The 13,977-nt window shown below is 34.4% G+C and overlaps 2 protein-coding genes across 4 annotated transcripts; one reads left to right on the top strand and one right to left on the bottom strand.

Annotated features, from left to right (window-relative positions):
• Positions 1-1,096: 1,096 nt before the first annotated feature.
• Positions 1,097-8,660, bottom strand: LOC134247453 (glycogenin-1-like; the record flags this gene model as incomplete). The annotated part of the gene is made up of 3 exons (XM_062729843.1): positions 8,561-8,660; positions 5,541-5,685; positions 1,097-1,271 (listed from the first exon to the last, which is right to left on the bottom strand). Coding segments are annotated over exons 1-3 (333 nt in total), but the record flags the coding sequence as incomplete, so codon positions are not given.
• LOC134247560 (major antigen-like) lies at positions 8,651-10,953 on the top strand. Of its 3 annotated transcripts, none has more exons than XM_062729929.1 (3): positions 8,651-8,726; positions 9,121-9,420; positions 10,250-10,953. In XM_062729929.1, exons 2-3 carry the CDS (start codon positions 9,123-9,125, stop codon positions 10,936-10,938), a joined length of 987 nt encoding a protein of 328 aa, XP_062585913.1. In that variant the 5' UTR covers positions 8,651-8,726; positions 9,121-9,122; the 3' UTR covers positions 10,939-10,953. The 3 variants fall into 3 exon arrangements, with proteins under 3 accessions (XP_062585913.1, XP_062585983.1, XP_062586045.1); XM_062729999.1 differs by lacking the exon at positions 8,651-8,726 and adding an exon at positions 8,818-8,922; XM_062730061.1 differs by lacking the exon at positions 8,651-8,726 and adding an exon at positions 8,897-8,926 and having other exon boundaries at positions 9,117-9,420.
• The last annotated feature ends 3,024 nt before the right edge of the window (positions 10,954-13,977 follow it).

The following is a 13,977-nucleotide window of genomic DNA, read 5'->3' on the forward strand; positions in this document are numbered from 1 at the left end:
GGTCTACAAAGTTACTGATTTGGGAACAAACACAACAGATTCTTTTTTAAAACCCAAACAGGTAGTTGTACCTTAAAATGAATAATCCAAGTGACCTGAATTACCACGTACCAATTACCATTACTTTGTCAAAATGTTTCAAATATATAAACAACATTTTAAAATGTTAGTGTGAAAGTCATCAATATAGCCAGTAACAGCAAGGGAACTAACAACAAGAATTCTATACATTCCTTCTGATAGAAAGGTGGAAAAATATGTAGTTCACTTTATAAAACATATGCCTGGTCCAGTAATCCTTTCAATGGAAGTAATAGACAACACAGGAAAATATCTTTTATATCAAAAAAGCAAGAAGCAGACGCGGATCCAGGCCTAAATTAGGCAGGGGTCTGGGGGCCGCCTTGAGGCCCCCAATGGGTCCAGAGCAAAGCCCTTGTGGGGATAGGGGGTTGGGGTGGGGGGGTGGAGGTAATTCTAGAGATTTTCTATGGTAAAAATGAGGTCTACCAAGTAGACATTTCTACATTTTCCCGACGAAACTATGATTTATGCTTACTTTTTGACAATTTTAGGGGGCGCTGCCAGGTTTGCACCCCCGTCCCCCCTTTAAATCTGCCACTGAGAAGTGATATCAGAAAAAGTACCTCACTCCTTTATCTACGAAACAGTCATACTTCAAATTCAAATAAAACTGAGAATTTTCCCTAAATATTGAATGTATAAAATACCGGGTAATATAATAATAAAATGATTCTTGACAAGTAGTACACAGTGTGAGTACTTGACATTTTGATTGAGGAACTTATATAATATTTCAAAATTTCTAGATACAGGAAATAAAATTTATCACAGTTTTAAATAATTCTTCTCTTTCCCTTACAAATGCTGATACCCCTGCCTACATAACACTGTATCATATATGTAAATGTTAAAATATCCAAATGCAATGTTCTAGTGAAGCTAAGGCAATGATAATTAACAACAATGTTCAAGATAATAAGTGCACAACTAAATATTCATGGTACCGTTTGATGTGCACCATTATAAATGAGAAATAGAGCAATAAAAATAATAGACAAGGGCATATAATTACCAGTGTGTCTGCATCTAAAAATACAGCCTTCTCAAACATTGTAAGTCGCCAGCAGTGAAGCTTTGTGAAGGTCACGCTAAGGTCAGGTCGGCCTAGTAACTGAAGGTTCGCAGAGTCTCTACTATCCAGCAGATTTACATCATAAATCATGTCAAAAACTCGGGATAACTGGTTCCTACAATAGAAAATCAGCATCATCAATTTTTATTAATCTCAATCTGTGTCATATAACGGTTATATATCTGATATGTGTACATAAATTGGCGTACTCAAAGTTTAGCACAATCACTGGGTATAGAGTTGTTGGTGTAATCATGAATTAGGGCTACCGTGTCACACGTTGTATATATAAATTATATATTTCTTAGCTTCTTTGTTTTCTGCTCAAAAGCTGCTAAAATATAAAGCCCGCTTTTTAAGTACACATACAGTATATAACATAGGTAATCAGAGATTACAGAGCTCACCTCAACGTGTGTTGTCTTTAAGTAAGGCAAATTAAGTCACACAATTAACCAACAAAAAGTAAACATAGGGCTTAAAGTTACTTGCAAATGAAACCTGTATAAAAAAATTAACCTTTCCACTAATTCAGAAAATGTAGGTCAGATTCAGCATCCGAAGCCAGCCTAGTAGAATGCACCCTTAGATGTACCATCCGTGCAAGTTTGGTCATTATAGGGCTCAAAGTTACTTGGAAATGAATCCTGCACCATAAACTTTAACCTGTTTACTCGTCCAGAAAATGTAGGTCAGATTCAGCATCCGAAGCAAGTCTGGTAGTATGCATCCTAAGATGTACCATCCATGCAATTTAGTCATTATAGGGTTCATAGTACACTGTACCTTGAAAATGAAACGTTCACCAAAAACTTTAACCTGTTCACTCAACTGGAAAATGTAGGTCAGATTCAGCATCCGAAGCAAGGCTGGTAGTATGCATCCTAAGATGTATCATCCATGTAAGTTTGGTCATTATATGTCTCATAGTAACCTGGAAATGAAACCTGCACCAAAAACTTTAACCTGTTCACTCAACTGGAAAATGTATGTCAGATTCAGCATCTGAAGCAAGTCTAGTAGAATACATCCTAAGATGTACCATCCATGCAAGTTTGGTCATTATAGGGCTCAAAGTATCTTCGAAACGAAACCTTCACCAAAAACTTTAACCTGTTCACTCAACTGGAAAATGTAGGTCAATTCAGCATCCAAAGCAAGGCTGGTAGTATGCATCCTAAGATGTATCATCCATGTAAGTTTGGTCATTATATGTCTCATAGTAACTTGGAAATGAAACCTGCACCAAAAACTTTAACCTGTTCACTCAACCGGAAAATGTAGGTCAGATTCAGCATCCGAAGCAAGTCTAGTAGAATACATCCTAAGATGTACCATCCATGCAAGTTTGGTCATTATAGGGCTCAAAATATCTTTGAAATGAAACCTTCACCAAAAACTTTAACCTGTTCACTCAACCGGAAAATGTAGGTCAGATTCAGCATCCAAAGCAAGTCTAGTAGAATACATCCTAAGATGTTCCATCCATGCAAGTTTGGTCATCATAGGGCTCAAAGTATCTTCGAAATGAAACCTTCACCAAAAACTTTAACCTGTTCACTCAACCGGAAAATGTAGGTCAGATTCAGCATCCGAAGCAAGGCTGGTAGTATGCATCCTAAGATGCATCATCCATGTAAGTTTGGTCAACATAGGGCTTATAGTTACTCGGAAATGAGACCTACACCAAAAACTGCACCAAAAATGTTAACCTGCACCAAAAACATTAACCTGGTCATTCCTTTGCTGAAATTGCAGCATCTGAAACTTTGACTGGTACAATGAAACACACTAGCAACATCTTCCATGCATGTCTAATCAATATAGGACACAGAAGTACTTAAAAAGAAAACTGCTCCAAAAAACTTAACCTTAACCCGGGACGCCGACGCCGACGCCGACACCGACGCCGACGCCGAGGGTATCACATAAGCTCCCCCCAACTTCGTTGAGGTGAGCTAAAAATGAATTCAGAGACAGGAGCAAAGAAATACAGAGAGAGGTGCATCATAGAAAATAAGCCAATACATCTGTTTATTTTGAGACTCACAAATTATGAGGTTTGGGAAGGGTCGTCACCTGAGGATCCAAGTGCCAAAGGCTTAGCCTGGATGACAACCCCACTAAGATCTAGGAATTTGTGATGTCACCAAATTATACAATCCACAACAATTTTTCTTGAAGAATCCAAATTTAACAAAAGGCTCATGGGTCACAATGCTCAATTAAGTAGCTATGGGCGCCATGACCCTTATATTCAACAATTCATGACTGCATCAACCACAAATTTGGAAATTAATGAGTTTTGTGACCATCCTGTGACCTGTCTTCATCATATCACTTAGATGTACTACTTAATTTACAACAGGGTGAGAAGATTCTGATGATGGATGCATAGTTGTAAGATACACCCAATCCAAGGGCCAGAAAGTGGTTTTACCCTTGTCCTTTTTGCAACATTTTATTGTCATCTACATGGAGAGATTACAGTCTTGCCTTGCATGTGAGAGCCATCTCAAATCATTTACCGGTATCAACCAATGGGATTGGCTGTATTATTCTAAAGGTAGACCAATGACATACAGACACCTAGCATTAGTTGGCTGTTTAACTTCAAAATATCGGTGTTGTGTAAATTTGTGTTCAATATTTATTTACAATGAAAACCTCATACTTCTTAACCTTAGCATATTAAATATAAAACAAATAACTGGGGACACACCAGGGCATGCACAGGTTTTATTTTGATAACTGTGGATCTTATGATGGAGATGTTAATGATAAGATACCTGACAGGGCATTATCACATACAGACTGATAAAAAACTGACAGCTGTTGATATTACATATACACAATGAATTCACAGATGCATAGAGCCTATTCAATACATACTTGTTGTTAACTGTAGACACTTTTCTAAGGTGAACTGAAACTTTTGTGTTTTATAAACAATAATTAAAATGCTTACATGCAAAATGCAAGTATTTCATTGCATACACACTGAAAAAAGGTTGAAAAAAAATCATTTAATTGCATGTATTTATGTCTCTGTGTGTATAACAATGAAGATTTTATGTCGTTATTTTTTTCAAATTTCTGCGCAGTTCCTAGACCAAAGTTAGTCAGCTGAGAACTTTATTGCAATTTCTGCTTCTGTCAGTAAATCAATACAATATCAGACATTGGTGAGTAACAAACTGAAGGTTACTCTCAAGGTCAGATAATACTGATCAAAGACTGACAAACTGACGTCTAGGGTTGTCCTAGAATAAGTTGATTCTGAATAGTTTGAAGAAAGTAAATCCGCAAACTGTGATGTATAGAATCTAATTGTCTCATTCTAGAAATAAGAAGATTCTGGGATGTTTTTTGAAAATAAATTCTGTCCCAAATACTGTTGGATTATACTGTTTTCCTGAATTGATATGTTGAATTTGTGGGAAAACGAGTATGGAGTTGGGCATATAAAAGTATTACAAGTACTGTATACAGGGAATTTTTCGCCCCCGTTTTATTTTCACCCATTTCGCCCTAACCTCGGTTGGGCGAATTTAAAAGGGGCGAATTCAAAGAATACAGTATACTTTCTAAAACAAATCTGTGACTGGGCGAATTTAAACTGGGGCAAAATTGTTTGCAAGCGTGAAAGGGCGAAAATAAAGCGAATCGAAAATAACCGTTTACAGTATTTGAATTTAAAATATGATACAGGTGTATCTCGAATTGACATCTTGAAGTTTCTCAACAATCTGTCCTATGTCTTATATATATCAAAGTTTGACTGTATCTTATGACTCCCCTTTCCTGCTTAAGTTAATTCTATTCTTCAACATCAAATGAATCAAGGAGATAAACAGTTAAACACTAATTAACAATGCTACCTACATACTAAGATTACATTGCATCATCTTTTAAGAAGGAAGCTACACATTAAGGGGGTATGTCAGGCCTCTTCATGTTAAAACCTGATAGGCATCAAAAAAAGGAAGCATCTGTATCAAAGATATAAACAATTTTCAATATGTGTGTCATTTTTTTATGTTTACTGTGCACAATGCATTCTTTGGCTTCAGAAATAAATTAGCTTTAGTAATACACTTACAATAAATGCACATTTTTCCCATAACAATCTGCAAGCCAAAATATTACTTAACTACAGTACATTAGCTTTGCATTTATAGAACTTTCAATGGAAACAGTGCTCCTTTGGCATTAAATGAATGGCTTTTGTTGTAAATAATGGTCAAGTCCAGTTCTTTGAAAACATAATGTTCAGAACAATAATCTCTACACAACACTCTCCTACCTGAAAGCAAGTACGACAAATGGCACCGGAGATACCTTTGATAAATTCTATAATATATCCATAGACATTGCTCATTACCTCATTGACTGTGAGACTCCTTGTGTAACCATGACAACTAGCTTGCGAGTAGTCTTTGCCCTCTGTCGAAGTGAATTTCCCAGGACAAGACATCCTAAAGCATATGTGTCATTTGTTGCCAAGGTGACAAAAGCTTCCTTATCCCCTGAAAATATACACAAGAAAATTGTATTAATACACATATCTAGCATAACAAAAAATCATCACACTTATCATGCTTATGTACTTAAATTTTGAAGCATTATCATTTTGAAAAATAATTTCCGAAAAGTATAACGTAATTGAATGTACACTTTTTATTCTCCTATGAACTAAAACTTCATTGTTCTGCTTAATACACTGAGAAAATTAAAGTTTTATACAGACAATAAGCATCACTTTCACGATTGACATTTAATTGTCCAAGTTGAAGTTACAGTGTGCTTCTATAAAATTGCAAAATTTGAACTCTGCATATGTAATCATGAGAATGGTTGACTTGCATTATGGCATAATACTTTTGAAATGAGAGAGGAGAAAAATACAGCAATAATGCGATCGAAACCCTGCTGTGTGCCATACTCCTCCCTCCTTAAAGGTCTTTGAAGGAAAGACCCCAACCCAGGCTCATCCCTGGCAGGCATCTCACCTGTCAGTTCCAGGGCATGACACAGCACCAAAGGTAATGGGAGAGGAGAAAAATGCAGTGGACCAGACCAGGATTTAAACGCCAGTGGCCCAGATAGCTCTTTCGGTAGACCACCTGATTGGAGATTCAGGGGGGCCCAGGTTCAAATCCTGGTCTGGTCTGCTGCATTTTTGCATGTTAAAAATGATTTAAATAAACTGTATAGTTGAGCAAACCTTGCCATATTTCTTTGTTATTTAAGTATGCTTTTTTGGCTAAAAGCTTTGGTCATAGGGCAAGACATGGGGTTTCACTAAACAACAAATATATACTGTATTAATTTTAATGTTTCATTTTTTGGTCCAATGTAGGGAAAATCAAACTAAAACTTCATTTGGAGGGAGGGTACAGCCTGTAGGTGCCTATATCAACATTAAAGATATTTCTAAAATGCTTGACTTTAGCCAATTGGAGAGCTAGTATTTAGAAATAAATTATCATGTATTACTGAATAACAAGTATACTACTCCATATTATATTATTGTTACCGGTACTTTGTATTTCTGAACAATTAACAATTAAAGAATTCTAAGAAACAAAAACATTTTCCCCCTTAATCTTGAAGTCATTTTGTGACTAAAAATGTTTGAAGATTATAAATATATCAAATACTGCATGGCTAAACATAGAGTTTATATTAAATTTAACTTCCAGATTGTTAAATTTACTAACATGACAACTACATGTATCATATAAAATGTGGAAAATTTATAAATTTGAGGAAAGTTGTTCTAAAAAGGAAACAAATTTTTGTTAATAATTAACATCACAGTCTGCTACATGGAGAGCTGTATATTACCCAATCTTCTATTCACAAACAGTTACAGCAAACTAACTGTTTAATTTTTAAGAATAATAGATTATTAAGTCTTTTATTTGCCAAAATGGTGATGTTTTAACTATTAATTTACCAAAAAGATGTTTTGTTGGCTTATTCAGAACAATATGGCTTAAATTAGCTTTTATTTGCAAACTTTTGTACTTATTTAATATTTTTTTGTTCTGTAAAGATGAATATTTTATGATTCATGATAAGACTCATTCTAAAACTTTTAAATAGGTATAGCAATCAAACAACCTTTATATTTAACTTTAAACAAACCTTTAGCAAGTGAACTACTGATTTTGCTCATCTTTGGAATTTGTCATTCAGAAATATCAAATATGTAATCACATGGTTTTAGAAAATCTCAGAGTTTTGGAATTATTTTAACGAGTCAATTTCCAAAGAAATAAAGCAAAAATCTTATTGACTATACAATAAAACCCATTTTTTAAAATCTTTCTTTGCATTTTCAGAAAATTAGCCCATGAATTGACCTTTTTTTTCATTTCAGATATCAGGTTTAAATTGCATGATCTTCGTTTTCTTTGCTTCAGTCAGATATTATTTTTATGAACATGTACAGATACACAAGAAATGTTTTCTCAACTTTTATGCCAGTGGCGGATTTAAGGGGGGGGGCACACCCGGCATGCACCCCCCTAAAATTGTTATATTTAACTTAAATCAGTTTAGTCTAGAAAATGTCTACTCCATACACCTCATTTTTACCCTATAAAATCTCTAGATTCCAGGAGCTTCCGAGGCCTTAACCCCCTGGGCCCCCAGGCTTTGCCCTGGACCTACTGGGGGCCTAAAGCCGGCACCCAGACCCCAACCTTTTCTATGCCCCCCCAACTTCAATTCCTGGATCCGCGCCTGCATGCTTTATACAAGTCTTAGTCTGCATAAGATCAGAATTAGAGGTGGGGTTTTTGGATGCATATTGTGAAAATGATCAACACTTCATACTCGATGCTGAATGGACATGATAAAATCAGTAATCCCCTGATATATAAAGCATCACATAATGTGCACTAGCTGTCACATAAAGTGACAAAGACTCTCACAATGAAATGCTTTGTTCATAATGTAGCCTAAACATAATTTTATATGCTCTTATTATTATTATTATTAAATATATATATTTTTAGATGTTGACCTAATTAATGAAGCTTCTCACTATGTTTTAAATATAAAGGTCAAAGGAAGCACTCGATCGAGGTCACCTAAATCTTATACAATAATAAAATGTAAAAAGAACATCCATTTTCCATTCTTTCCATCCAAAGCATATAAAAAACCTTGATTTTTTCACACAGCCGCACGTACCGCGGGCCATCGAGGGTCAATAATGAAAGTAGGCCAACTCATGACATACCCATGTTTTGCACTCGTCTATCACGACTTTAACATCTGACAGTCTACAACTCTCAAAAATTATTTGAAACTAATAAACCTATACCTAATTTAGTCTTTATAAGTGTGAAATTCGTTGCAAATGCTTATGCGAATTATAAAAGTACATACCACGTTCTGCCATTCTCAACACCCTGCAATCTTCCCGGAAAGGAAATCGCTTTCGAGGGACCAATCAGATGCGACCACTTTTGATCACATGACAAAACATGGCAGCCTCCATGAAATCTTTTGCAGATATTTTTACAAGATAAGATTATATTTAAATACGAGAAAGGTATGCAATGGAGAATGAAAATTTGAACAAAATTGTATTAGAAATTAATGCATGGATGCTTGGGGTAGACGTGATGAAAATTTATTTTTTAAAAAACAGTTTGGTTATGTTCTGTGCAAGTTCATTCTTGTTCTTTGTTTATACACTTTAACAATATTTTAGAAACTCATTGTGTTAGATGCAATATTCACATTAGGTGAGTATGAGACTTTCTGTTAATAAGGAAAAAGGAAGATAGTTTTATATGCATGTATAAACTATTTTGCACCTTTTAAAGGGGGAGGGGTTAAGGAAATGTATCGATAAATGTAATTAGGAGTTTTTAATACAATGCATTTACATTAAGTGCAATATGTGTCCAATATATCTGTACAATCTGTATGGTTTCAGGCAGTGATGTCACTCAAACAGTGGAAAAAAGACCCTGGCCCTCCACCAGAGTGGCATGACTGGGTGGAGGAACTATTCTCACCATCGCTAAATCTGGAGAGAGAAGCCATAATGGAAGGGGTAAACAAAGACAGCGCAGTCAAGTCAAAGATAAAAAGAATCTCTGTGTTAGACCCCGAAACTGTGAGAGAAGTGTATGAGAAGGTCCACATGATGTCTGTGATGAATGACGAAATGAAGACAACGGGACTGAAAAAGACAACCATTTCATCAAAACCAAAAATGGCAGATACATCATCAGCCAGTATGTTTTTCTCTACAGTTGAAATCAAACATTTTTATAAATTAATGAGATTGTCTATGTATAGATTCTGTTTTTAATCAGGACTTGACTCATTTCTCTCATTTACTGATTTAGAAAGTGCAGTCATTGGACTGTCATCCCACCGCTGTTGATTTTTTTAATGAAATCCTGGCTTATGATTGGTTGAAGTCTGTCACGTGAAGGACTGTTGGAAAGACTTAAACCTAGTTGTTTAAAAATCAAATTAAACTATGTCAATACAGAGTTATCGTTCTTTTGTAATAACAGTTCACAGAACTTAACAAGTAAAAAGGTAACAAGATGGAACCTTTTTCTTGACTTCCTTTACTGAAAGCCTTCAAAATTGTCAGTATGTTATTGCAGCATGTTATACTCTCAAACTAGATTTCTAAAACAATGTGGCGTAATAATAGGCAAGGTATGAGAGTGGTGAAATAAAGCAGAGAGAAACAATTTTACAATTTAACCACATATAATACATAAATACAATATATTTCATTGATTGGGGTAAATTCATTACATAGTTTTGTAGTGAAAGGGTACAGGATGATATCTGGTTAGGTAATTTCATACCTATCTCGGCTTTGCCTCACAGGTATGAAATTTTCCAACCAGGTTTGCTTCACCAGGTATCATCCCATACCCTCTCACTATAACACTACGGGTAACTAATAGAATTCCCCCAAACAGGTGAATCCAAGAGCCTATACAGGTAGTTCAGAGATGCTTTGTGTATGTTAAAGTTTTCAATGTTATATGATTTTCCCAAAAATACATTTTATAAATATTTCTTGAATTTATTTTTCAGGTAAAGAAGAGAGGTCCAAGAAGACTATAGAAGTAGATTTAGACGAGTCTTGTGTATGGGACTCTGATGAAATTTCTGTCTTACGTAAAGTGTTTAAACAAGTTAAAGAGGAAAACATGAAACTCAGAGTTAAAAACAAAGAAACTGAGAAAAGAAATATTCAGTTGGAAAAGAAATACAATTCTCTTGTGAAGGAATTGGATGACAAGAATTTCAAGCTCACAGAAGTTGTAAGAGCAAATTCAAGATTAAAAATTCACTGTGAAAATTTACAAAAAGAACTGGATGAAACAAATGTTAGAATGACTGCCATGGAGCAGATTTTTAAAGAAATAAATGAAGAAAAAGGGAAAATGGTGAAAGACGTTCATGAATTAAGAATCACAGCAGACAAAGAACGGATGGAGAAAAACGCCATTCAACTTAAGCTAGAAACAATACAGCATCAGATTGCTAGTGAAAAAATTGCTCTGGAGGAATCGATAAAAATACAATGCCGGGACCAAATCGCAAACCTTGAGAAAAATGTTATAGATTTAACAAAGGAACTGAATAAAGAGATAAAAGCTCATAAGACTACTAAACGTGGACTTGACCACCTTAGAAACCATTTCGCTAGTCTACCTCTCTCCCACATAGTGCCACCCAATGCTGTCAGCAGCGACCAAATTAGTCAGTTTCAATATTAAATGTTTTTATGATGTAATAAATCATTTTTGTACAAAAATTATAATAAAGGTATGAAAAGAGATTGTTCTTTGAAATTGTTTCCCAAGCTAAGAATGTGCTTATTGATAATACTGGACAGCCTTGACTATGTTGATCATACTGATTGTTTGTGTTTCAACAATTTTATTGCACTGAAATAAGTATACTGTAACAGCAGATTTAGAATTTACTCAATGATATATTGACCTTTAAGGGCAAAGCAAGAATAAGATTGCATTGATTTTATTCTGAATCAAAAGTCTGGGTATAAGGCAACCCCCCAAAATACCGGTAATTTATAGTTTCTCAGGCACTGCAAAATTAGGCCAATCACAGCTAAATGAATGAATTTTATTGCAATATTTAAAAGGGAAAAAAACTCTATTTTTTTTCTTCATAATAATATGCATTTGTAAAAAATGGAGACCATAAAAAATAAACTTTTTCCCACAAAATTTCAATTGTGTAAATGTGGTGCTTCTTTGTCTTTTTAAAATCCACTGTATATGTAGCAGTGATAGCTCAGTAATATGGGCTACCAGTTCAGTGCACTAGAGAAATCAATTCCAGTCTTCTATTTTATGATGTACATGTACATTTATTATCAGTATCTACACCTTTAATCTTACAGGTGTTTAATTTTTTGTGAAACATTACTATGGTATTGTACCTCCTAGGAAAAACAGTCATTAATGTTACAATCTGACAATTTTGTATTTCAAACTAAATGAATAAAAATCCTATGGTTGTGTTTGTAAAATCTGACCAGCTATGTTCAGCCAACCAAATCATTGACATTTAAACCATAAATGTTTTGTACAAATGATTCCTGCAGATCACATGCCAAATACACTCATCTTCTCTATATTCCTGATGAGTCTCCATGGCACCTGGTATTTGATATTTTAAGAATTTGCACTGCATGCTCCTGATTTTTACTGTATAATGGACTTTTGAGCTTGAATACAATTTGTTAATTAGCTCCATATATTTCATTATTATTAACACTGCATGAAGCACATTAAAAAAAAGTACACAATTAATAAGCAAAGGAGAAATGATTTGTACAATTTTTTTCGTATCAATTCACAAAATTAACACAATAGTTCTGATGCCACACAGAAACAAAATAGAGATAAAAATCACAATTTTGTGCAAAATGCTAATGCAAGGGTGATGAAGGTTTTTACCGGGTAATCATTTTTGAACACCTAAATTGAAAGAATCAGCATATGTATGATCAAAATTTTATAACATATATTGTACGTTGCAAATCGTTAAGATAAATACAAATTTGCTTCAGTAAGGTATAACAAAATATTGATCATTAGAGAGTTATAGATAAGACTTTTGGCCTCTCTGAGCCCCTAATTTGAGAAGTCAGCACCTTCAATCTGTGAATGTGGATGTGTATATGGTCTGGTTTTATTGGGTTTTGGTTTATTTTAAGATTGTCCTTTAATCCATAAACTAGCTAGCATAGATCAGTTTTAAGCTTTGGATTAAGTGATATGAAGAAAATTCTGTGAAAATGTATGTGATTGGAGAAGTCAATCCTTGAATTCAAAATACTGTGAAACAAGAAGTGTTTATAATGTATCAAAATGAGATTGTGTTTAGATTGTGTTTTAGATGTTTTCAAACACTTGTGGATTATAATTTTAAAATTCAAATTTAGTGGTTTATTCATGATTTGTTTGCTGATTTGTTAGTAGTTTGTTAGAGTGTTTTGTTAGCCTCATTTGCATGTGATTTGCTATACTATTGGTCAAAACACAGTGCTTTGTAAGTAGTTTGTTAGAGTGTTTCATAAGTAGTTTGTTATAGTGTTTTCAAAGTAATTTGTTATAGTGTTTTGTTAGCTCATTTGCATGTGTGTGTGTGTGTGTGTGTGTGTGTGTGTGTGTATAGTATGTGTGTGTGTTTCATTTGTGTGTGTGTGTTAAGATAAATACAAATTTGCTTCAGTAAGGTATAACAAAATATTGATGTGTGTATAGATAAGACTTTGGCCTCTCTGAGCCCCTAATTTGAGAAGTCAGCGCCTTTTTCTTGATATCAAATGAAAGGTCTCGTGATTTGGAAGACTTTTTGTTCAACACTTATTCAGAGATTTTTATTGTTATGTATATATGCTAAATGGAAATATTTAGGGTCCATCGCCAAGTCCTTAATTGAGTTTTACAAAAATAAGGCGTGACCATATTCCCCGTTTTTGAGATATAAGGCATAAAAAGATTCAACATCTGGCCCCTTGTGACCCCTAATTACGTAACACATGATCAAAATTTTATAATATGTTGTTGCAAATCGTTAAGATGACTACTTTTCCTTCAGTAAGGTATAAACAAAATATTGATCATTAGAGAGTTAAAGATAAAAGACTTTTGGCCCCTCCGAGCCCCTAATTTGAGTAGTCAGCCCCTTTTTCCTGATATCAAATAAAAGGTCTCATAATTTTAAAGACTTTTTGTTCAACACTTATTCAGAGATTTCTTTTTGTTGTTGAGATATGCTAAATGAAAAAAAAAAAAAAATAGGGTCCGTCGCTGCAAGTTCTTAATGGGTCCGTTTTACAAAAATTCAAAGTTTGAATATTGTTTTATAATTAGCACATTATTCTGACCATCTTTGTTAAATATTGCTTATCAAAATATTCCCCATTTTTGAGGTATAAGGCATCAAAGATTTGATATTCTCGCCCCTTTTGACCCCTAATTACGTAACATATGATCAAAATTTTATAATATATTGTTGCAAATCGTTAAGATGAATACTATTGCTTCAGTAATGTATAACAAAATATTGATCATAAGAGAGTTATAGAAAAAAGACTTTTGGCCTTTCCGAGCCCTTTATTTGAGCAGCGAGCCCCTTTTTTAGGTCACCTGAGTAAACTCAGGTGACCTATTGCTATCACTTTTCGTCCGTCGTCGTTCGTCGTTCGTCGTGCGTTAACATTTGAACATTTTCAGCTTCTTCTCTGAAACCACTGAACCAATTTCAACCAAATTTGGCAT

The sequence above is a fragment of the Saccostrea cucullata genome, unplaced genomic scaffold, assembly GCF_032062105.1.
Source record: "Saccostrea cucullata isolate Sc308-1 unplaced genomic scaffold, CSIRO_AGI_Scuc_v1 ctg16126, whole genome shotgun sequence".
Lineage (NCBI taxonomy): Eukaryota > Metazoa > Mollusca > Bivalvia > Ostreida > Ostreidae > Saccostrea > Saccostrea cuccullata.

Bases quoted from the DNA above. Each gene is read 5' to 3' on its own strand.
- LOC134247560 (XM_062729929.1), top strand. From the start codon at position 9,123: ATGTCACTCAAACAGTGGAAAAAAGACCCTGGCCCTCCACCAGAGTGG. The intron at 9,421-10,249 runs GTATGTTTTTCT...TTTATTTTTCAG, and splicing joins GGCAGATACATCATCAGCCA to GTAAAGAAGAGAGGTCCAAG.